The 25,309-nt window shown below is 40.4% G+C and overlaps 1 protein-coding gene across 2 annotated transcripts in view; it reads right to left on the bottom strand.

The window, feature by feature from the left end:
* Positions 1–22,293: 22,293 nt before the first annotated feature.
* The window catches only part of TRMT44 (tRNA methyltransferase 44 homolog), a 50,578-nt gene continuing 47,562 nt past the window's right edge, over positions 22,294–25,309 (bottom strand). For both annotated transcript variants that reach the window (XM_043969571.1, XM_043969572.1), the window contains exon 11: positions 22,294–23,000. In XM_043969571.1, coding sequence (XP_043825506.1) covers positions 22,768–23,000 — 233 coding nt within the window. In that variant the 3' untranslated portion in view covers positions 22,294–22,767. The remainder of the gene's footprint in view (positions 23,001–25,309) is intronic.

The raw sequence follows: 25,309 nt of genomic DNA, 5'->3' as shown, positions 1-25,309 counted from the left end.
TTCAGAACATTCCTGCTCTTATCTTTTTTGTTGTTCAGTGACTCTTGGTGACCCCATTTGGGGTTTTCTTGGCACATACTGGAGTTTGCCATATCCTTCTCCAGTTCATTTTAATGATAAAGAAACTTGCCCAGGGCCAAACAGCTAGTAACTATCTAAGGCCAGATTTGAACTCAGGTCTTCCTGACTCCAGACTTGGCATTCTATCCAGTGCACCACCTAGCTGCCTATTCTTTTCTTAAATGACTTAAGAATAGAAGTAAATACCTATTTGAAGAGATCCAATTATCAAAAAAATAATGCCTAATTTTTTTTAACTTGGTTTATGTAGACAGTGCTAACAGTTTCCACTTATATGTTTCCTTCTCCCCCTGCTTTTCAGACAACCTTACCCTCACCTCCCTTATTTGCCCAGAGGGTGACCACTGGTGATCCATCTCTTAGGAGCTTTGCGGTCTACACCTGAGGTCCTCCTGGGAAGGAATGCTTTATTTCCTAGAAGGATTCATCTAAGGGTGGGAAGTATGTTGTATGGAATACCGAGGCCTTCCTTGAAAAATGAGACCATAAAATGGAAATCCAACAGGGAAGAAAGACCTTAGATCATGCTCTTTGAAGAACACTGTGGAAGCCATAGACAGTGCATTTTTTGTCTCCTCCTTGAATATGATTCTGTTAAAGAGCACAGCTCCTGCTGTTGGCTCACAAGGTCTGCATGGATTGCCCTCAATAGAGAAATGGCATACCTAAAATAGTCAGCTATTGATGTCCTCTGATATTAGCAGGGGCCCAGTTGATATCCCAAGTCATTCATTTGTTCATCCAACAAATATTTAAACATCCTATCATTCAGGATATTGATTCCAAAAACCCATCTCAGTTCTCCAAGGCCTTAATCTTTTGTCAGGATATAATAGAGGTGATTTATGTTAAAATGGGCTGGGCAACTTCTAGTCTACTTCTAGTTCTACCAATCTAAGCATTTACTGAGCATCTACTGGGTGATGGGCCCCATGACATGTATAAAGATGTATTAATTCCCCATTAAGCTGTATTTCTACAACAACCTGGTATTATTGTTACTGTTGTTGATGGCAGCTAAATGGATAGCAGACAGCATGGAGCACTGGACTTAGAACAAGAAAACTTGAGTTTGAATACTGCCTCATATATGTACTAGCTGTGTGACCCTGGCCAAGTCACTTTACCTCAGTTACCTTAGTATAATAGCACCTACCTTCCAGTTCAATTGTGAGACTCAAATGAGATAATACACCATTTCGCAAACCTTAAAGTAATATATAAAGCTATAATCACCATCATCATCCTATTTAAGACTTATGAAATGTAAAAACCCTGTGTGGTAGGTATTGCCAATATTATTATTCCCATTTTAAAGATAAGCTAAAAGACTTGTCCATGGGCCTACAGCTAGTGAGTGTCAGAGCAGGGATAAGACAGGCCCATAAATAACTATAACTCGATACAGTAATTAGTGAGTGCTACTATATGAATGATGAGGCAACTAGGTGGTGCCATAGTACACAGAGTGCCAGGTCTGCAATTGGGAAGACTCATCTCTCTGAGTTCAAATGCAGCCTCAGACACTTACTAGCTGTGTGACCCCCGGCAAGTCATTTAATCCTGTTTACCTCAGTTTCCTTATCTGTAAAATGAACTGGAAAAAGGAAATGGCAGAACACTCCAATATCTTTGCCAAGAAAACCCCCAATAGGGTGATGATGAGTCAGACACAACTGAAACAACTGAACAACAACAATAATGAGTGATGCAAACAATTAAGTTCTACAGGAATTCAAAGGCAGGAAAAATTATTTCTGACTAAGATGAGTCAGGGAAGACTTCATAGAGCAGGGAGGATTTGACCTGGACCTTAGAGGACACTAGATTATAAATTCTTTGAGAGCAATAATCTTGCCTTATTCATCTTTGCATTGCCACAATGCCTATCCATATACACTGAGTTTGACAGCTGGGTTCATTGGTAGGCGGGGTGTTGGGGTTGGGGGTTTGGGGTAATGGGGATTCAAGGCTGAACCAAGGCTCAGGCTGGGAACAATGTGGAAAACACCAATCTAGCTAGAGCAGATGGGTCCACAGTGGAGTAGGAGGAGAAGGTAGGGGTCAGATTAGAGAAGCCCCTAGATACTGAGTCTGTGCAGAAGTTTCCCGCAACACACTAGAACACATACTACTTGCTTCCTCACTAATTCTGTCATGACTTTTGCTGTGTTTGAACACCCTGATGTCTAAGTGAGGATGACAGTAACCTATAGCTATAGCTAGAAGGGACCTCAGAGGCATCTTTTTACAGATGATGAGACTGAGAAGTTCAGTGACTGGCACATGCACACAAATGGCAAACACCAAAGCAAAGATATGGACCGATATCCTCTGATGCTAATAAGTAACTGTTCCACCCCACCACACTGCTTACCCAGAATATTAGGGGATGGAGAGAAAGAATATTTGTTGTTCAGCCACTTTGCAGTTGTGTCCAACTGTTTGGGACCCCACTGGGGGTTTTCTTGACAACGATACAGGAATAGTTTGTCATTTCCTTCTCCCAGCTCATTTTTTACAGATGAGGAAAGTGAAGCAAACAGAGGTAAGTGATTTGCCCAGGATCACACAGCTAGCAAGTGTCTGAGGCCAGATTTGAACTTAGGAGGATGAGTCTTCCTGACTCCAAACCAAACATTCTACCCACTGTGCTCACATTTCCATAGCCCCTTATACACAAAGTGATAGCTTCACAACTACCCTGTGAGGCAAGTGGTGCTTTGCAAATACATATAGACAAAGACAGATATAGAGATGTTAACTATTTCTAAAAGTCAGTATGTGTCTTTATGTATATATGTGTATATATACATATATGTGCATGTATAGACTTTATTTCTAAGCAATGTCATGTGTGCATGTATGTTGTATATGTACTGTATGTGTGTACATGTATATGTATGTATATGTATTGTGTGCATGTGTCTGCAGGTATGTGTGCATGTACATTGTATATACACATAAGTATATTGTGTTTGTATGTGTGTGCATGTACATGTATGTGTGTACATGTGAGTATGCATATGTATGTATATTTCCTTGGTAGAGAAAACTCTCAGGAAGGGAACTCCTTCTACCTATGCACATCTGCTATAACTTGTTGACCTTAGAGAGTTGTCTAGGTCATTGCGAGGTTAAATGACTTGTCCAGGGTCACCCAGCTTTTTGTGTCAGAGACAGGACTTGAAGTTGTCTTGCTATCTCTAAGGCTGACTACCCACTATCCCATAATCAACTTTTGTACACAATAGATAATAAATGTTTGTTGAACTGAATTGAAATGGAGAAACAGAAGCCCAGTGAGAAGAAATGAAAATCAAGATTCATTGAAGAATGGGAGGCAGCTACGTGACACAATGGATAGAGCACAGGCCCTAGAATCAGGAAGACATGAGTTCAAATCTGGCCTCAGATGCACACTAGCTGTATGACCCTGGACAAGTCACTTAACACCAATTGCCTTAAAAAGGGGGAGGGGGAGGAGAGTAGCCTCCTGGCTTTCACCACATGACTTACTGTTTGCAATGTTGGCCAAATTCCTAACAACAGAGTATATACAAAATAAATTTGTTGTAAGAGAATTTTGTTTAAAATGAATCCTTTGTTAAAAATGCAAAAGCCCAAGTCTTTTGGCATTCAATCCATCGTTTCTTTTCCACTATACTCATTCATTTGTTTATTCAACACATATTTATGAAATACATTTGTGAAACAATTAAAGTGCTAAAGAGTGTGGCAAAGTCTGTAAATGTTAAGTGAGCAGCCAAGCATGACTTCATGAAAGTGGCCCTTAAAGTAGAAAATTGTATCATCCATCCTTTTTTGGTCTGCCTACTGTCCCTACATAGATGAGGGAAGGCAACTTTGGGGCTTCTGGTTAGAGGAAGGAGCTCCAAGCCAGTGGCACTGATGGCTCAGCTCCCTGGTCCTCCCTCTGAATCAGCCCTCACCAAGGAGTGAGTGTCCTAGGAAGGCCACAAGGAAATACTGTATGACTTTAGTGCCACCTCTTGGCTCAGGCAGCTCCAAGGTCTCAACTGGTCTCAGTTCCCTTTGCCATGAGGAAGAGAATGTTGTCCAGTACCAGCTCAGGAATTTTACTTCTCTAGAATGTGGCAAAGGCTCCAGTTCTCGCCCATACTCATTAATTAGGTAGGGTATCTGGATCAGGTCACCTGGCAGGTGCCTTCCAACCCTGAGGCTGCTCTCTGTTTATGAAAGGATCCTCCAAGTAAAGAGATGTGGACTCTAGACCAAGCTCCTCTACTCACTATGGGACCTGGGTCAAGTCACTTCTTTGAATCTTATGCTTCTCTATCAAATGAGGAAAACTTAGAGTCAAGAAGACCTAAATTCAAACCTTTCCTCGAACACCTAAGACCCTGGGGACAAATCATTTAACCTCTCCGTGTATCGGTCTGCTTGTCTACAAAATGATGGGCTTGGACTCAATGACTTCTAAGGTTCTTTTTAGCTCCAAATCTATGGCCCCCTTTGCTTGAGAGGATCAAGTTAGATAATGGAGATAAAACTGCTTATACATAAAGTATCTCTCTTCTACAGAAAGAGAATATACATAGATAGACAGATAGATATAGAGATGTTAACTATTTCCAAGTAGTATGTGTGTATGTATGCATATATGTATGTATATGCATGTAGAGCCTTTATTTTGAAGTAGTTTCATGTGTGTGTGCGTGTGTCTGTGTGTGCCTGTGTGTCTGTGTGTGTAAGAAGCAAGAATAATTTTCACAGTAGGATGGTCTTACACTTAGAAAGACCTCCCCTCAACCTCCCCACTAGAGTTCCAGTATTTTCACGTTAGCCAACAATTCCTGCTTTGGCCCAAGGTCACACCAATCATAAGTGGCCAAGCAATGCCTGATCCTCAGGTACTATGACCCCCAAATTCTGCACATTTTCCATGGCACTTCAATACCACCTACCCCCCACCTCTGTGCTTCCATGACACTTTTACTCTTGATTCGTTGCTGATGTTCATGGCTGAAAGTGTATTCGTGTGCAACCACTTTAACCTGCATTTAACTGAAGTCTCCTAAAATCAGGATACTTTGTCCCCTTAGTGAATGAATTGTGGTACCCCAAGGGAACCTGACTTTGGGGAACTGGGGCTTAAGCTAGGTTCTGAAGGCTACAGGGAAGACTAGAGGAGGTCATTCTGGGCAGGGGAGATAGGATGTCAACCATGATCCCGATGTCTTTGTCTTTCCTACACTGCTTACCAGAGCCCAAGTCAGCAATTCCGTACCCCAGGGCAAAAAGAATAATCAACTAATCAACTTCTTTAAAGTCAAATTCAGTTGGCAGGGGTGTGGAAGGGGCAGTGGGGAGACTCTGGGTCACCAAAAGGAAGCTATTGTGGAGGTTGCCAGCAGAGGGGAAAGGGACAAGTTAGGGATGAGTTTGGGGTATGTAGCTCACAAGGGGAGGGCCCTGCTTGCTTTCCCTGGTTGCCCTAGCCAAAATATTGTCCCTTCCCCTATCTGGGCTGCTCTATAATGCAATACTGTCGGCACTGGAGAGGCAAGCTTCAAAAGAAAAGAGGAAAACTTGACATAATAAATCAGGATGTAAATCCAACGTAATGCAGCAGGATGTATCTTGCTTTTCTTTTTAATTAATAGGCAGGAAAAGCAATTAAGGTAATGTGTCTGTTGATTTCAGATGACATTTTTTTGACAACATCAGGAAAGAACAGTGACTAACACTGTTATACATCCTCAGAAGGGAGTAATATAGGGGCAGAAGGGCAAGGTTACTCAAATGAAAAAGGAAAAAGACTATCAGGAATGGTCTGGCAGATAGATGAGGGCTCACTTTAAATGCTGCCCAGGCCATTTTCTGGTGCTCCTATCAAACACCTCTATAGTCCCCAGTCAAGGCCTCAAGCATCAAGCTCTGTTTGAGCAGTTTGTTTTTCTAACTACCTATCCTCTACCCATCCTGGCACTTCGAGGCCCACCTCCTCCATAAAGTCTTTGTTCCCAAAGAAAATGGTCTTCAATCTAGAAACCAATATAGATCATGGGAAACGTAAGCCCCAAATGAGAGGAGAAGACACTAAGGGAACATTTCACTACGTTCATCTCTTCCCCCTTTTACTCCCCTCTCCCATTTTGTCCATGCTAATGACCAGAAAAATCTCTCTTTTGCCTTGTTTTGGTCATGTTATTGCCCTGTCCAAAAAAAAAAAAAATCAGCAGCAGTTACCCACTGCCTACAAACAATATTTTCCCAATGGCATTCAAAGCCCTTCACGAGTTTCCCTTTCCAAGCTTATGCCCCAGAAGCACTCTCCACTCCAGCCACTAACCTAGCACTTACGTGTCTGACCAGAAACAGCCAGAGATCTAGTGGATCTAGTGGACTTGGAGTCAGGAAGAAGACCTGGGTTCAAATCCTACCTTAAACACTTACTAGACTTATGAACCTTATCAATTCAGAACCTCCCTCAGTTTCAGTTTCCTCATTTGCAAAATGGCGATGATAATAATAGCACAGGGTTAGGAGGATAACATCAGATAAATATATTAAGTGTTTTGCAAACCTTAAAGCCAGTATAAATATCAACTAATAGAGGGCTCAAAGTAGTTTGATATGCTTCTGATGTCCATCTTCCCTCCCTTCTGTCCTGCCACATTCTCGACAATGCCTCTTCTGCAATCATTTTGCTGTCCAAGCCAGAAATCATGTACCAGAGGCATATTTTTGCAGTTTCCTGATTGATGACTGCCTTTACAGGAAGACTATTTCAAGGAAACCTTGACCATTCTTCATTTTCACAAAGGAAAACAATTATATTGAAGAAAAAATATAATTTTTCCCATCTAAATCCATGTACTCCAAAAATCTAGGGGGGAAAGAATGTCCATGAACCTCAAGTCAAGAGCCTTCAAGGCTTAGGGGATTGTCTGCATGCTTATGGCTGGGTCGATATGCTGTACTGGAGTCCAGGGCTCAGCAGCACTATTGGGAGCAGTGGGTAAGAACCATAAGTCTATGTTGAGTATCAACTGTGCACCTGTCAGGTCCCTTCTGAAAGGGTGCAATCCCTAGGGGCTAGAGGCATGACATACTGAAGGTTTCTGATCAGGCTAATAGCACCAATAGAGCTTTGCTTTAAGAAAATCACACTTGAAGGAATTCTAAGGACTTACTTAAATTAACACTTCAGGATAGCAGAAAAGTAAACTGCATTTGGAGCCCTAGGTTCAAACCCCAACTTTCACACTTATTGTATAACTTGGACAAGGGTCTCTCATGCCTTTAAGCTGTACCCAGTTCTCAGCGGTGGTATGGAAAACAAACAAAGTCAACATTTTGTTAACTTTAAAACACAATAGAAATGTGAGTTGTTACCACTGCAATTAATGGTCCTGGTGAGAGGTGATAAGGCTCGAACTAGGCTGGTGGCAGCAATAATACAGATTTGTCCCTTCCAGTTCTGAAACTCAATTATGTTCATTTCCCACAATCCTTTGCATAACACTGGGCTCAATAATTACTTGCTAATTTGAACTGGAGATATAAGCATATGGTGGCATGTGAATTAACTGAGACAAAGTAAAATAATTAAATTTAGTGGCATACAATAAACCTTATGGCATTTGATATCTTTTAAAAATACTTTTAATATGCAATGTGTACTCCTTTTGCTGCAAGCATTTATTTTACATGACTGAGCATTGAGTTCCCAAGATTCTGACCTGTGTCCTTTAATTCTTCATCATGAAACCACACTTTTATCACATTGGATATCGTGTCCCTTGAACAAACAGTCCATTTTTTCTCAAGTCTAGCCTTGATTACAGCCCATAGGTTTTTTAAATCAGGGGAAATCCCAGGCTTTTGGTGCATATTTAACTCCATCACTTGGATAAATTTCTTAAACTTTTTTGTGACATGTAGTATGGGGAAAGGTTGTATTGTAGCATTTAATCTCCATTTGGGAATTTCTTCTCATTAAGTCAATACATATATCAAAGTTCGTCATCCCCTCAATAGGGATAAGACATTCAGGCCCACTGGAAGTAAAAAAAAATATCCCCAAAACATTGTTAGGGATGCATTTTTACAATCTGATGAAGATACTCAAATCTTAAAGACTCATTTAGACTGCAAAGAAATTGTTTTCATATGGCCTTGAATGAAAAAATGACTTTCTACAATAAAAAATCACTTTTTTCCTCCCAATTTTCAGTACTGAAATGGAAGGAAAATTAGCCTATCTAAGCCAATCCTCTCATTTTACAAAGAAGGAAACTGAGGTTCAGGAAGGTTCTGTGAAATGGGCTAGGATAGTGAATCTAAAGAATGGTCTGTGGATTCCTAGGAGTCATAAAACCCTTTCAGGGGGTCATCAAGGCCAAAACTATTTTCATAATACTATTAATTTGCCTATAAAAATGTTTCTCCCTTTCCCAACTACATATCTGTGAGGCTAATTTTTCTTATATCCTTCAAATAAAACAATATATCAAAACAGATTGAATGCAAAAGCAGATATAGAACCCATTTGTCTTCTATTAAACCAGACATGAAAGAAATTTCTAGAAATATGTAAAATAATGCTACTTTTCTTACTGATTTTTCTTTTAGAAAATAGTTATTTTCATTAAAATATGTTATTAATGTTAAGCCATAATGGGTTTATTATTAGTACTTTAATGGATTAATAGATATTTTTACATTTTTTCAGTTTTAATTTCTAACATAACTATCAATAGATAGAACTCACATAAACAAAAGCTCTCTGAGGTCCTGAATGATTTAGTGTAAAAGGGTCCCAAGTCCAAAGAGTTTGAGAACCGTTCATCTAGGTCACACGGCTAATAAGGTGACTTGTCTTTATTACTTTTCCCATTTGTACTATTGTTAGTGTCCACATTTGTTCTGATGATCAAATGAGAAAATATAAATATAAAAATATAAGCTATTATGATTTTTATCAGTCTGAACTCTAATACCATCCCTAGGTCTTGCAAGACCTAAACCAAATCACACTGATTTTATGCTGATGAAATCAGATTAAACACAAGATGGACAACCTTGGGAGGTGGGGGAGGGTGGTGCCTGACAGTAAAGGGGGGAAAGTCCCTGAGAGGCCTATGTAGAAGCAAGGAGTGGGTAGATCCACCTTTGTCCTGGTGATAGGTTGGAGTGTAGGGCTTAAGAGTATCGGGACATTTTTTCTCATGTTGTTTTTTTATCTAACCTTGACAAATATCATTCAAGTATTTATGATATATTTACTGTATAGAGAGCACTTTACTGTAGGGAAATAGAAAATTTAGTCCCTAGGTGTACAGACATGGACATTCAATTTAGTTCCATCCAATCTATGCGTAGAATTTTACTAGGTGCAAGAAAAAATACATGGGGGCAGCTAGATGCCACAGTGGATAAAGCACTGGCCCTGGATTCAGGAGGACCTGAGTTCAAATCTGGCCTCAGACACTTGACACTTACTAGCTATGTGACCTTAGGCAACTCATTTAACCTTCAGTGACCTGCAAAAAAGAGGAGAAAAATATAAGGTTTATGTAAGATGTACTCCCTGCCTTCTCCTCTGTTACCCTCAACCTAGTTTAGTCTGTCTGACAAAATGGTTTACCAGGCTGTGACCATTGCACATGGTACAGCTTCTTGGAGCCACAGGTGAGAGTTGGGTGGATCAGGTAGACACCAAAGGTGGAAAGCAGCCCTGAAAAGAGCTCAGCAGTCCTCACACCAGAGGTACCAGTCTTTTAATGAGGACAAACATCGCATGAAGGTTAGCTACTATACTGATGAGCAATTCTCCAGTTTGAAAAGGCTACAAGCCATGACTAAAGTGGAGGGAGTGTTTGTATATGGTTTTTTTTTGGGGGGGTTGCAGATGATTGTGCACTCAATGCAGCCTCTGAAGCTAAGGATGCAACGAAGTGTGGACCAATTTTCTGCTGCTTGTGATAATTTTGGCCTAACAATTCATACCAAGAAGACACAGGTGTTCCATCAGCCAGCAGCACAGCATCCATACATGGAACCATCAGTTGTAACAAAAGGAGAAATTCTGAATACTGTGGATAAGTTCACTTACCTTGGCAGTAGACTTTCCAAGGATGTACACATTGATGATGAAGTTGATGCATGCATTGCCAGAGCTAGCTCAGCATTTGGGAGGCTCCAAAGGAAAGTGTAGGAGAGAAGAGATATTAGACTAACTAACAAACTTAAGGTCTACAGAGCCCTTGTTCTGATCTCATTGTTGAATGTCTGTGAAACCTGGACAGTCTACCAGTGCCATGCCAGGAAATTAAATCGCTTCCATCTGAATTGTCTTAGGAAAATTCTGAAGATCACCTGACAGCAGAGGATACCAGACACTGAAGTCCTCTCTCTTGAGCTAAACTGCCAAGCATCCAAACTCTACTGCAGAGAACCAACTCCAATGGGCTGGCCACGTTGTTCAAATGCCAAATGCGCAAGACTATTTTATGGAGAACTCACAGAAGGAAAGCACTCATATGGTGGGCAGAAAAAGCAATCTAAGGACACTGCCCACATCAGAGAAGGTACTGTGCTCTAAGAGCAAAGCAGAATCGAAGTACCTCAAAAAGAAACGCAAGATGCACAAATTTGGAGAATCCGACCCAAAGGTTCACATGGACCATTTGTGCCCAACCTGTGGTAGAACATTTTGCGCTTGTATTGGTCTAACATAGTGATAACACAGTTTGGTCCTTTTCAAGAATGAAGGACAACAACCAACCAACTCCCTGCCTTCGTGGGACTTATACTCTAGTCAGGGGATATGGAAATTCAATTCAAACCAATACACATTTTTAAAGCTACATTCTACAGAGAATAGTGCTGAGGGAGGTAAAATCTTTATAAGAGAAACCTTGTCCCTAAAAGAGCAGTCAATCAATAGACATCTGTTAAGTGCCTATGGTATGCCAGACTCTATGTTAAGTGCTAAGGATACAAAAGAAGGCAAAAGACAGTTCCTGCCTTCAAGGAGTTTACAATCTAATTGGGGAGACAACAAGCAAACAACTATTTACAAACAAGCTTTATACAGGATGGGATCTTCCCTAGGAATATGAAGGAAGTCAGGGAAGCGAAGAAGCAGAGATGAGGAATAAGAAAGAGCCTTCCAGGCATGAGAAGCAGGGAGTGAAAATGCCCAGAGTCTGGGAATGGAGTGCCTTATACAAGAAACAGCAAGGGAGCCAGTATCACTAGATCAAAGAGTATATAGAAGGAGCAGTAGAGTATAAGAAGACTGGAAAGTTAGGCGAGGGGACAGCTTGTGAAGAGCTTTGAATGTCAACAGCGAATTTTATGTTTGACCCTAGAGGGAATAGGGAGCCACTGAAGTTTACTGACTGGGGGCGGGGTGAGGAGAGGGAGGTTGGAGTAGAATGCCAGATCTGGTAGGATTTTATTCATCTTCATAAATGCTGTTTTTTGGGGGGGCGCAGCAACTCAATAAATATCTAAGATGTCTGTGATTTATATGGGTAGAGTGAAACCACACAGATGGATTCACAGATTCTTGAAGTATTGAAAATATGAGTTTTGCTTAGAAAAACTCTGTCCATATGCTGGTATGCAGTCCAAAATAACAGTATTTTGCTGATTGTGCTTTCAACAAATTCTAAATATAGCACCAAAATCCACCTATTTCAATAGAAGTTCATCTTTTGACTATATTCTGGTTCAGTAGTTATGCACTTTGTTATAAATGGATTTGTACATCAGGGTCTTGGCTATGGGCAGAGTGAAGTTAAGTAGGAAGCAGGAAACAATTTAGTAGAGCCAAGGTGTGGGGGGGGAGAGAAAGTGGGGAAGGAGGGGATGAGGAAGGGAACAGAGAGCTTTCTATACTAAGTAAGCCCCAGCCAAGGAAACAATAGTCCCTCTGAGCACTGAATGCTAGGTCTCCATTTAAATGTAATACAAAATGACTTAGATAAAGTTATTCTGAAGTCCAAAAATTGGTTAAAACAGCACTTGACCTGTTTTTATCTCCCTTTACCACTGCCACCTCACTAGGCAATATGGCTTAGCAGCTGATGCATTAGTAATTATAATAGTAAACTATGATCAGCGTTCCATTACCCAATCAATAACAAATTATTGTAGCTGTCTTATATAACTGAAGAACCTTATGTTAACAGTACAAACAAGTAACTGTAGGAACAAATTAAAGTCTGATTTAACCCAACCTGAAGTTAGACAAAAAAATTGGAAGTGTGCGCATTTGTTATTAATGTGTGTTCATTATAGTCAAAAAGTCTCACAGAATGCTGGAGCAGGTAGGACCTTCCAGACCATTTAGTCCAACATCATCATTTTATAGAAAAGGAAACTGAGTCCTGGAGAAGAATGACACAAGATCACACAGACAATTGAATGTAGACTCAGGACTAAAAACCATATCTTATATTGAGTGTTCTTTCCATTGCATCAGGCTTACAGTCATTGTGTCAAAAAATTTATTTATTTATTTATTTTTGTGGACAATGAGGGTTAAGTGACTTGCCCAGGGTCACACAGCTAATAAGTGTCAAGTGTCTGACGCTGGGTTTGAACTCAGGTCCTCCTGGATCCAGTCAAACATTTTTTAAAGAACCTGCCTTGAACAGCTCATTGTGTAGGGCTTTGGGGGATATAAAGTTGTGGTAAGACATGAATCCTTTCCTTATGTAGCTTTTGCTCAAGTATCAGGGATAAACACATACATGACTAACCATAATTCAAATGAATATACAATAAGGGCCAAACCAAGGCACACAGGCAAAGGGCTATGGGAGTCCTTACGAGAAAGAATGAGAAATGTCAAATATCACTGTTACATTTTAGTTATGTGAACATATCTCATATTGTCTATGTTGAGGGCACCATCAGGGCGGTCATGGCATTTTACTTACTCGAGCTCGCCAGCCCTGCATATCAAGGCAATAAAACGCTACTCATTTAATAACTATTCACCAATTGCCAAATTGTTAAGTGATAGCGGGCTGAATATTGTGCATGACAAGTCCTTCATAAATGCTTGCCCCATAGGATGAGAAATATACAAACACTATAAATAAATAGAGTATAAATATAAGATGAATAAAGATAAATATATACAAAATAGTTCAATATAAGGTCATTTGGGAGGGAGGGCACTAGCAATTGGCAGGAATCATGAAAGGCTTCAGGCAGAAGGTGTGACTTAAGCTGTGTCTTAAAGGAAGAGATACCCTGTATGAGGGGGAGGTAAGGAGTTAAGTGCTTTCTAGGCATGTGGGATGGTCTGGAGAGGGAGTGCAGTGTATGAGAACAGAGAAGTCATTTGGGCTGGATCAAGGTGTAAGAGAGAGGGAAAGGCTGCAAAGATAGAGAAAAGTCAGGTTTTAAAGGTTTTTTTATAAGCTAAACAGAGAAATTTCAATTTTATACTAGAAACAATAGGAAGGCACTGATCCACTAGGACTAATTGATATATTTGTAAAGAGTTTAGCATAGTGCCTGACACATCGGTTGTTTATCTAGTCATTTTTCAGTCATGCCTGACTCTTTGTGACCCCATTTGGGGTTTTCTTGGCAAAGATACTGGAGTGGTTTGCCACTTCCTTCTCCAGCTCATTTTACAGATGAGGAAACTGAGGCAAATGGGGTTAAGTGACTTGTGCAGAGTCACACAGCTACTAAGTGTGTGAGGCCAGATTTGAACTCTTCTCCTTGACTCCAGGCCTGGCATTCTATCCATTGCACCACCTAGCTGCCTGGCACATAGTAGGTGCTTAATAAATGCCTGTTCCCTCTCTCCCTCCCACTAGAGTTGATTGAATAGGAGAGCCATATAGTCAGATCTGTACTTAAGGAAATCCACTTTGGTAGCAGTACATAGGATGGTGATAAAGTTAAATTATAGACACCAATTAAGATATGCAGTAGATAGAGGACCAATCCTGAATTCAGGAGGACCTGAGTTCAAATCCGGCCTCAGACACTTTAGACTTACTAGCTGCATGACCTTGGGCAAGTCAGTTAACCCTCATTGCCCCCCCCCCAAAGCTATTACAAATATCTTTACATGTAATTGGAAAAAATTAAATTAAATTTTAAAATAAATAATAAATTAAAAAGAAGCTCTTACAGTCATTTAGAGGAGAAGTGATGAGGATCTGAATGGAGGTGGTAGCTGTGAGTGCCAAAAAGCTATGTAAAAGGGGGCAGCTAGGTGGCACAGTGGATAAAACACTGGCCCTGGATTAGGAGGCCCTGAGTTCAAATCCAGCCTCAGACACTTGACACTTAATAGCTATGTGACCCTGGGCAAGTCACTTAATCCTCAGTGCCCTGTGAAAAAACAAAACCCAAAAAACATTAAAAAAAAAAAAAGCTACGTAAAAACCTGGGGGGGGGGCGGGCGGGGCGGGGATGGTTGTAGACCTAGAAAACCAGGGAAAGCTCCATGGAACATCTGACTTGGGCTCAAAGAGTGAAGAGAGGAAAGAAGGCTGGGGTGAGGAAAAGACATTCCAGTTTAGGGAACAAAATGGGCAAATTCACAGAGTTTGGAGAACATATAGCGCACTCAGATCTGCCAAGAGTGGATGAGTTTGCCCAAAGCATAGAATGGGTAGAAAGAATGAAATAACAATGGACAAAATAAGGAGGTTAGATTGTGAAAGGAAACAATTTATGTGGGACACAAGAGGAAACCACTAGAGACATTTGGGGGCGGGGGTAAGGCAATTGGTGTCACGCAACTAATAAGTGTCTGAGGCCAAACTTGAATTCTGGTCCTCCTGACTCCAGGGCTGGTGCTGTCCACTGTACAATGTAGCTGCCCCTGCCACTACAGACTTTTAAGCAGAGGAGTGTCGTGACCATGTATATTCATTTATATAAGACAGATATTTCGGTACTGATAGAAAGGCTGGATTGGAAAGGGCAGAAGGCCTATGAGGAGATTGTGACAAGAGTCCAGGTATGTGACAATAAGGGCTTGGATTATAGAGGTGACAGAGGAAATGGAGAAGAGGAGCTAGAGACCAGAGGTGGAGGTAGAGTCAACAGAAAGTGTTATCTGAGTAAAGATGTGAAGTAAGGAAATGTCAACAATAACTTCAAAATGAGTAGCAGTTATTAGCCTTGGATAAGGCTTCCCAGAGGAGGTGGCATTCAAACTGGGCTTGATTGTCTGGTAGGAATTCAACAATTAAAATGGATGAGGATATTCCTAGCATAGGAAACAGTTTAAGCAAAGACAGAGATTACATAGAGAGGACAAAGAGTGGGCTGGTTTGGCTGAAACATAGCCTGGTGGTGAGCAGTCAAGAAAGATGAGGTTGGAAATATAGACTTCTTGTGGGGAGCCTCAAATGCCGGGTTAAACGTGTGCCTGTGTGTTTCTATAGCTGGAAAGATGAGGCTTCTTAGATAATCACCTTTTGCTTTTGTGGAGGTGGGAGTAATTGATCTGGATATTCCTAATCAATTGATTTTCCCAGCCCATTTGATAAAACTCGGGTATCAGAGCCAACTAGGCATTACGGATCTAAATACAAAAAAGGGTTTATGTTTTTGTTGACCGTTTAGCGTTCATTTCTTCAGTCATTTGATGGAATTCATGAGTGGTTAACCACTGCCCGGCCAGAAGATGTCCATGTCTCTAGAGACCCTTTAAAAAGAAGATATTCTCTAAGAAGGCAGTCGAGAGAGAAGAGTCCTGAGGAGTGTGAGCTTTAGAAGTAAAAAGAAAAAAATGAGGCAGTACCAGCATTCAGAAGTTAAGATGCAGAAAGCAACGGGCCTAGGGAATCCAGTGAAACCACCTATCCAAAAAAGACACCATGCCCAGGGGGAGCAGGTCAAAGATACTAAAAGAGGGCCTTGCAGTGCCAAGTTGCCTTAATTAACTGTGTTCCCTACTCCCATAATCTATGCATATGCCCACTAATCCTGCCGACTCTCCCCTTTTGCGAAGTTTCCCCCAGGTTTATGGAAGGGAATGTTTAGTTGGCTATTTTTCTCATGATGCCAAATTAGTCAATGACTTGCTTTGTATACCTGTGTATACAGGCTGACTACTAAAGGTAAATACATTGGTGGGGGCTCATAAGCTACACTTTTAAGACAGTGCATGCAACCCTTAGATACAAGTTGGGAGACGGATTCCCCCTAAAAGGCACACTACACTTAGTTATTAAATCTTTGAAAATATGAACTCCATATTCATGGTCCTAAACTGCTACCTCTTCCAATCATGTATTTACTTCTTCAAAATATCAAAAGATGTAGGGGCAGCTAGGTGGCTCAGTGGATAGAGCACTGGCCCTGGAGTCAGGAGGACTTGAGTTCAAATCTGGCCTCAGACACTTGACACTAGCTATGTGAGCCTGGGCAAGTCACTTAACCCCAATTGCCTCACCAAAAAAAAAAAAAAAAAAGATGTATACTTTCCTTCCATCAACACAGACCACAATTCCACATCATGGTGTTTGTGAGTTGTGCTGCTCCTCTTCTGACAACAAACCTCTTCCCAAAAGCAGGCTGTCTTCAGATAACTGATACAAAATTTGCCATTACACCCATACTTGAAACTCTCCCAGTCAAGTATGAACTGCTAGTCTGCGTTCAAATTCCATTGCCTTTGAGGAGCTGAAGTCACTCACATACCACAGTGCCACATTGGTGAACAATGTCAATAGCATTTCTCAATTTAGGGCAGATTTGACAGCAGCCTGTATGAAGTTCTTCTACAATAATACCCTACGGCATTCCCAATTTGTGGACAATGGGATCATAGTTAAATAGAAATCCTATAAGCAAAGTAATTTGGATCTCAGCCATTGATCAGCAGAAACTGCATCCTAATTGGCTGTAGCAAAAACCCCATGCAGGGTCACAATTAGTTAAGACACAGCAGTCGGTCTTAATTACTATTCTAATAATTTCCCGAATGCAACAAGCTTTTAATTTTCTGGCATCACAGAAGGGAGCAGCCACATAGATATTGAAGAATTCCATATGGAGCATTAGATTTGTTTGGATTTGTGTCACTGGAATTCATTTATCCTCCAAGACTTCAAGGATGCAGGATTCTGCTGGTGTGGGTACTCCGGCCACTAATAAAGATTACAGACACTCCCTGATGACCCCTGAAATCCTGAGCTACTGCCTGCTTAGTAGGCTCTAAAGAAAAATGCTTTGTAAACTTTAAAGTACTATGTAAATAAGGGTTAAATCCTATTGGGAGAGGCCCATTATTGGAAAGTTGGCTACCAAATGATGTTACTACAGTTGATAAAAACCATCTATTAAGGCATGAAGGGTATATATACATACATATACAGATCAAATCAATGATCCTTGAAATAAGGAAGCCTCATCATTATCTCTAAAACCTAAGCAGAATTGAAGTGTATTTGCTATATCTTTCTTGCTTTTAGGTTTTTTGCCCATAATTTATATCACATTTTATCATTTACCAAGGACATGCCTCATAACAATGTCATGGCGTAATTTTTCTCTATTTCACAGAGGAAACTAAGTGAACTGACTTGCCTAAAGTCACATTATCTTGTCTGTGGAAGAACAAAAACTCAAACCTAGATCTTCTGGCTCAAAATTTCCTGTTACAGTGACCAAGGAATGAATGAAGTAAATAATGCAGGCCTTGAAAAGAACATAATGTCCTGATAATGCATTTGGTAGATTAAAGAAAGCAGTGAGAACTTTTCTTCCCTTCGCTCAACAACCCTTGCTTGGTTATGAATGTGGCAACATTAAAGATAAAATCTGCAACCTTGGATGGACTAAAGGGATCAGAGGGAAAGGATAAAAATAAGGATAACAAAGGATAACAAAGAATCATAACTAAGTCTAAGAAATAGAGAGAGGCTAGATTCCAGATTGCAAAATATAACCTAGTAAACTTAAGGCTTTCTCATGACAAGTTTGTAAGCAGGTAGTTTGAGGGTTATGGGAGCCGGGGAATAGAGGGATAATACAAGAGGCTAAGTGGCAGGCTTAAGTACATCATAGGACAAAAGAGCATAATGAGAGGTTCTTCATGGCCTCTGGGAGGTTGAGTTTTGAATATACAACACTTTTGTGGCTCATCTAAGTCTTGGAGGACAACAAAGCTTCTTAAATTCATCTTTGAAAGTCTTGATTTCAAATTTATCCTGTATGCCTGACTCTCTTGGGAAGGGAGGCCCGGATTCCAACATGGGTCTGAAAAGTAATTGTTGTATTTTACCTGTATGTGCTATTCGGAAGAGTTATTAAATTCCATTCCATATATAACCTTCCCTTATCTTTCAAGGTGAATGGTTATATTTCTATTTTCTCTACCAAGAAGAATGATGTTTGGGATTGGGAAAGATAAAACAAAAATGGCCAACAGAGTTGAAACCCAAGTGAAGGGCTAGGAATAGAACACCTAGATGCCCTCAGTAAATCCAAGTTCCCAGGACCAAAAGAACTACTACATACCTAGATAATAAAGAAAACTGGCTATCATGGTTGGGATGCTAAATCATGTTTAAAAGAGAAACAAGAGAACTGGGAAATGGCAGATATCCTAATTTTCAAGAAGGGGAAACAAGTTCAATTTTAAAATTATAAGCCAGTGAAGTTGACTGCCATTCCTGGCCAAATTCTAGAACACATTACTAAAAAGGGTATCTTTGGCCATTTAGAAAGGAAAGGGTGCAGTCAGAGTCACTATAGTTTCATCAAAAGCATATCCAAGTTCCATCCCACATCATTTGGCACCTAAATTCAGCCCACATGAACAGAAAAATCTAACAATAACAGGGACTGGGGGCTGGGGGCTTTCCAGACCCCATCCTCAGCTTAAGTCACACCTTCTGCTGAAGCCTTTCATGATTCCTGCCAATTGCTAGTGCCCTCCCTCCCAAATTACCTTATATTGAACTATTTCAGTATAATGTTACAGTATAATAGAAGGTGTAATAGAACTTTTTGAATCAAATGATATGACAATTAGGTGAATTCAGAGATAATTAAATGACCAGAATCAGATAAGTGAGTAATAGAGCAATGTGAACACAGAGGGAAGTTTTTAGTGGCATACCCGAAGAATCTGACCATGGCAAGATTAAAATTTAACATTTTAATAAGTAGAATAAAGAGATAAATGACATACCTCTTTTTCAGGTTGTGTAGGATAGGAGGACTTGAGTCAGTTCAGAATCTGAGGATGGGGTCTGGAAAGTACCCAGCCCCCAGTCCCTGTTATTGTTAGATTACTCTGTTCATGCTTTATTCCATTAATAATAACAAGAATCATGTATTTTGCTTTGCTGACCCTGGTCCCACCCCCCCCCCTCGCCCGCCTACATTCCAAACCCCCAGTCCTTGTTATGGGTTAGTTATGACCGTCCGCTACAACACCCCTCATACTCCCCCCTTGTTCTATGACCAGGCAGGAGCAGCTTTCTCCTGCTAGTGCAGACCCTACCCAAATACTTGCATTCCTAAACCCTAGCTCCTACTACCAGCTCCTGGTACTGTCTCTCCCCTCTTCCCCCTTGCCCCTCCTTACACGGATGGAGTGGTTTCACCTTTTCCCCCTCCCCTTCCCCCTCGCTCTTGGAACATGTACCCATACCATGATCAGGAGCTGAACACGCATCTTGGGTGAGACAGGATTGGACATTAGATTGTGAGCTCACCCTGAGCACGAGGGTACCCCCCTCTCAAAACTTCCATAAAAACCCAACTCATGAGCCCATTAGCTCACTCCTCATCCCTTGCAAGGGGTCGCCCATTCTCATGAGAATGAAATAAATCTGTCTCTGCTTGACTTGGTGGTCTCCTTGAATTATTTGGGTAAACTGAGGCAATTTTGTCCCAAACACAGGTGACATAGTTTAAAAGTATAGTTAAAATGCCGAGTGACAGAGGAAAAGGCCAAAATGATCCCCACTGGCTACGATGATGGGTCAAACTAATTTAGGTGAAATGTATTAATAGGGAAAAAAGGTAAATGTTTTTGCTAGGGTTCAGAGAACCAATTGTCCATATGTGGGATGGGAGAGGTATGGCTAGATAAATCATGTGGAAAAAAAAAAAAGCCAAGCATTGTGATGGACTGGAAATTCAATGTAAGTCAAGTGTGACTGTGGCAGCCAAAAATAATAATTCCTTTTTAGGCTATATTAATAGATGTTTAGTCTCTAGAATGGGGGGAGGTGATAGTTCTGATGTATTTTGCCTTGGTCAGACTGCATTTGGAATGTTGTGGTAGTTCTGGTCATCTCATTTTAGGAAGAAAATGGATTAACTTGGACCATATTCAGAGGACAGGGGCCATAACTGTAAAAGAATTAGAGACCAGGTCACTAAAGGAGCTGGAGGTATTTACCTTGGAGGAGGAGAAAAAACAAAAACCAAAAAGGATTAGATCACTATCTTCTAAGTCCTAGAAGAAATACAGGAAAAGAAGAGGATTACTGTGTTAGCTTGGCCTCTAAGGGCAGAACTAGGAGTGATGACTGGAGATGACAGAGAAACAGAGCTTGGTTTGACTTAAGTAAAACTTTTCTAATAATAACAATTAGAACCATCCAAAGGCAGCAGGGATGGCCTCCAGGCTAGGTCCCTTCCTACTCAAGAGATTCTGGGAACTTGGCTCCTGGGATTTCTCTATGCTGAATATCCTCTGTCTCTGTTTTCTAAGAATCAACCTATGATTTTCTTCTCTTCCCTCTCCTCCCCCATGACTTAGCTCAGTAATATTTTCAAGCAATCTTGAGAGACTAACATCCAAACCTAGATCTCTGAATAAAACATTAAGTTAGTGTCAATTTCTCCTTCACATTCATTCTCTAAAAAAGAAACAAAAATAAGAGATAACTGAGTTGTGAGCCAAAATATTTTTCCTATGAGAAAGCCCAGTTCCAGCTAAAGAAAGCTGATATGGGGTTGGGTGATATCAAGAAATTCAGGACTATTAAAGTTTAAACTGGCCTATGAGCTAAAGGACAGACACACCTTAAGAAGTAAGGGAGATGGATAAAGCACCAGCCCTGGATTCAGGAGTACCTGATTTCAAATCCAGCCTCAGACATTTGACACTTACTAGCTGTGTGACCCTGGGCAAGTCACTTAACCCCCTGTAACGACTGGAATGACGCCACCTGTTGGAAACTTACTGTAGAAGAGTTCCGCCCATGAAGCGAAGGTCTTTGAGGGCAAGACCAGGAGTCTTTTCTTTGGCATCAGGAAGTGACGCGGGCTAGTGGGAGGAGGAAGGAAGAGACTGGCGCTTGGTCTCAGGCTCTTTCCTTTGGACTCTGGTGGAGAGCGGAGCTAGAAATGTGCTCTCCCTTTAATAGATAGGAATCTAGGCCTTTCTCTCTCTCTTTACCAAATTCTTATTCTCCTTAATAAATGCTTAAAAGTCTAACTCTTGCTAAAGCTTATAATTTATTGGCGACCACTCATTAGATATTTTAGACAGTTTAGCTAGAATTTTAGCCCTTAACACCCCATTGCCCTGCAAAAAAAAAAAAAAAAAAAAGAAGTAAGGGAGATAAGGCCTTTAGGCTTGGCTGCTGCCTAATCCTCACCAGGGTACAGAGATAACTCCAAAAGTCAGGACCACTACTTCTCATTCAAGCTTTCCCCACCCCCAAAGGGAACTTTCCATAGTCAGGTGGTCACCCCATCAGTCCCTCCATCTCCCAGCTATAAAAGCTTTCATCTCAGAGAATCATGTCTCTGAACCATCTCCTCTACAGAGAAAGCCATGACTTCTCTCTTGGTTCCTTTCTCTAGCACCCAAATAAAAGATTATTTTATTCTAATTGGATCTGTGTGGGAGAGGGTGTAATTCTTTAAAAAGGAATACCTAAGGACCGCCCCCATCACCAATTTCCCTGTGACAAAAGCCATAACTCAAAACAACTTTTGTTAATTATATTTATTTTCTTTCTCTTTCTTTTTCTTTTCCTTCCTTCCTTCCTTCCTTCCTTCCTTCCTTCCTTCCTTCCTTCCTTCCTTCCTTCCTTCCTTCCTTCCTTCCTTCCTTTCCTTCCCTCTTTCCTTGTTTGTCTGTTTGTTTGTTGGTTTCTTTTTTGGCAAGGTAATCAGGAATAAGTGACTTGCCCAGGGTCACAGAGCTAGTAAGTGTCAAGTGTCTGAGGCCTAATATGAACTCAGGTCCTCCTGACTCCAGGGCCAATGCTCTATCCACTGTGTCACCTAGCTGCCCCTGGGGCTGTGTGACCCTGGGCAAGTCACTTAACCCTCATTGCCTGGCCAAAAAAAAAAATGTTTATAGCTTGTCTTGCTGATTTTAAGTTAGTATATAAACCTGAGTGATTGAATTTTAAACATCATCCAAAATATACACTGTATGCTACAAATAATACACAGAATTGATCATACAAATTTAAAAATATAAAATAAAATTATGTTCAAAAATAATTGGCAACATTTTGTTTAGCTTTTAAAAACTCGAACTCTACATAATGGTTGCTAAATCCCATATGTCCAGATAAGTCTTGAGAAAGATGAAAAGAAATTATTCAGATCAGTCTGGCACAAGAAATTTCAAAAGAGGGGTAGGTTAACGTGGGGCAGCTTTCACGCTGCCTGCCCATCCCCAAAATCTGTATCATTCAGCTTGCAGGTGTAGTATCAGTGGTTTTGCTTTATCTTCTTCAAAGTCTGAGACTGCCTTAGCTCCTCAGTTCCATGTGCATATGAGCAGGATTCAGAAGACAGAGAACAACCATCGGGATGGTACATAAAAAACCAACAGAGGCGTGTTTTAAAAGCTTCAGATGAGAGCCTTCGTTTGGCTTCTGGCTGGGTTTTCTTTGCTGCCTTCTCCTCTCTCCAGTCACGAATGTATACTCTCCCGTTCACAACTGGGGTTTGAAAACACAAAGAATAGAACAGCCAAACTATTAGCAAGAAGCCTTGAAGTTTGTGCACCTGGTTCCTGAATAACAAAGTAAGACACTTCAGAATGTAGATTGGAAAAACTCTGCTGTACTCATCTGTTTAATCATGTCCAACAATGCTGACAGATACTGCCAAATGAGTAAACAGACCCACAACAGAAAAGTAAAGGTCTGCATAGACACCAAAATATTTACAGCAGGATTTTTGGGGACAGCCAAGAATCAGAAACAAAGTAGATGACCACTGATTTGGGAATAGTTATACAAATATATGCTGGTTACATGAATGTAATGATTACTGTGCTATAAGAAAAGAGGTATGTAATGAATCCAGAGAATCATGGAAAGATGGAACAGAATGGAACAGATACAGAGCCAATGACCACAAACATGTAAACACACAAATCAAAAGTGAATGTTGCAAAATTATAAAATGGCTCAAAAGAAGAAATATGAGAAGACATCTTCACCTCATCCCTTTGCAGAGGTGAGAAATCCACAAGTATTATTCACTGCACATAATTTCAGACCTTTTGAATGTACTGATCAGTCTTGTTGATTTTTTTCCCCTCTTGTTTCTTTTGGAGGGGTAGGGGGCTTAAAATACTATTTATTATGTGGCATATTTCTCAGGGGTTAGGAAAAAGGTTTGGAGAAATTGTAGTGATAAAACAAAATTTAAAAAATGAAAAGTAAAACATAAAAAGATAAAACAAAAGATATCAAAAAACTTATTTTATGAAAAAAGAAAAGTAAAGTAATACAATCTATAGCACAGTGTCCTAAATGTAATAAATGTTCTTAAGTGAATGAAAATGGATAACTACTTGTAGTGGTCAAACAATTGCTTTGACTTTCTCTGAATAGTTTTAAGATAAAGCATCAGTCCTGGATTCAGGGAGACCTGAGCTCAAATCCAGCTTCAGACACTTGACACTTACTAGCTGTAAGACCCTGGGCAAGTCACTTAACCCTAATTGCTCTGCAAAAAAAAAAAAAAAAAATCTACCCATAAGTCAAAAAGCCACATTCCAAATTCTCCTTCAGTACCACAATGTGGCATAAAGGTGGCCTTGGGATCCTGAACATAACACCTCTGGGATTTATAACCTTTGGTGAGGACTATCAAGCTAAAGAAGCTTCAAGAACAAATTTGGTGACACTCTCTATGTTGCTGACCAGCTGAGGCTAAGCCTGGCTTATGCTCAGGGGGCCTATTCCCAGAAGGTTGGCTATGAGAGGAATAAAGTCCATGACAATTCATTAAAGGAAACATAATTAACCAATTAAATTCAGCAAATATTCATTCAAAGCACCCCTGTGCTAGGGACTGTTTTGGCCACTGGGCATATAAAAACAAACATAATGCAATCCTTGACCAAAAGGACCTTACATTTTTCAAGGAGCAGTGGTGAGCAGAGGGGGTAACGGTATTGAGGGGGAGATGACATAAGATGTATATACAAGTAAATAAACAAAATATAATTAGATTATACTAACAAATGCATGTGGGGGGTTGGGTGAGCGTAAATTATTAGCAAAGGCTCACAGAAGAGGTGGTCCCTGAATTTGAAGGAAGCTAAGGATTATATGAAACAGAGAGGAGGTGAGGCAGTTTGGGCTGTGCAAAAGCACAGAGAGGGAACACAAAATAGATGTTAAATATTCAGAATGCTTCCATGTGCGGTTACTTATAAAAAGCTAAAAATGTGTATTCAGGGAAAGTCTAGCTCCTAAGGTGGTGAGAGCTTGTGTGTAAGAAATCTGGCTCCAGCAGTCAAGGAGATGTGGTTGAACCCATTTTGTGGGACCATTTGAGGTTAGCTGAGATTAGGTATTCCTCCTGCATTCTGTTTTATCTTCTTTATTCTAACAAATCCAACAACTCCACATGAAACACAGCCAAAGCAACCAAGTCCTTCCTGGCTTTCACTGGAAACCATAATATTGGCCCACATTCACTTAAAATGCTGCCAAGATTAAAAACCTTAGGGGGATTGAGAAGGAAGAAAATTAAAAGAATGTTTTTAAAATCTAGCTCAATATTTGTGTTGTATACAAAACTAGAGGCTATGTGAATTGGGCTTTGAATTTCTTTTTAAAACACATACTTCATGAACAGAACCAGGAGCATATTACAGCGATACTGTAAGGATGACCAATTGTGAAAGACTAAGGTATCCTGATCAAGACAATGATCCAACACAGTTCCAAAGGACCCATGATGAAAAATGCAATCCACCTCCAGAGAGAAAACGGACAGAATCTAAATG

The sequence above is a fragment of the Dromiciops gliroides genome, chromosome 6 (genome assembly GCF_019393635.1).
Source record: "Dromiciops gliroides isolate mDroGli1 chromosome 6, mDroGli1.pri, whole genome shotgun sequence".
NCBI lineage: Eukaryota > Metazoa > Chordata > Mammalia > Microbiotheria > Microbiotheriidae > Dromiciops > Dromiciops gliroides.
This window is presented reverse-complemented; position numbering and strand designations above follow the sequence as displayed.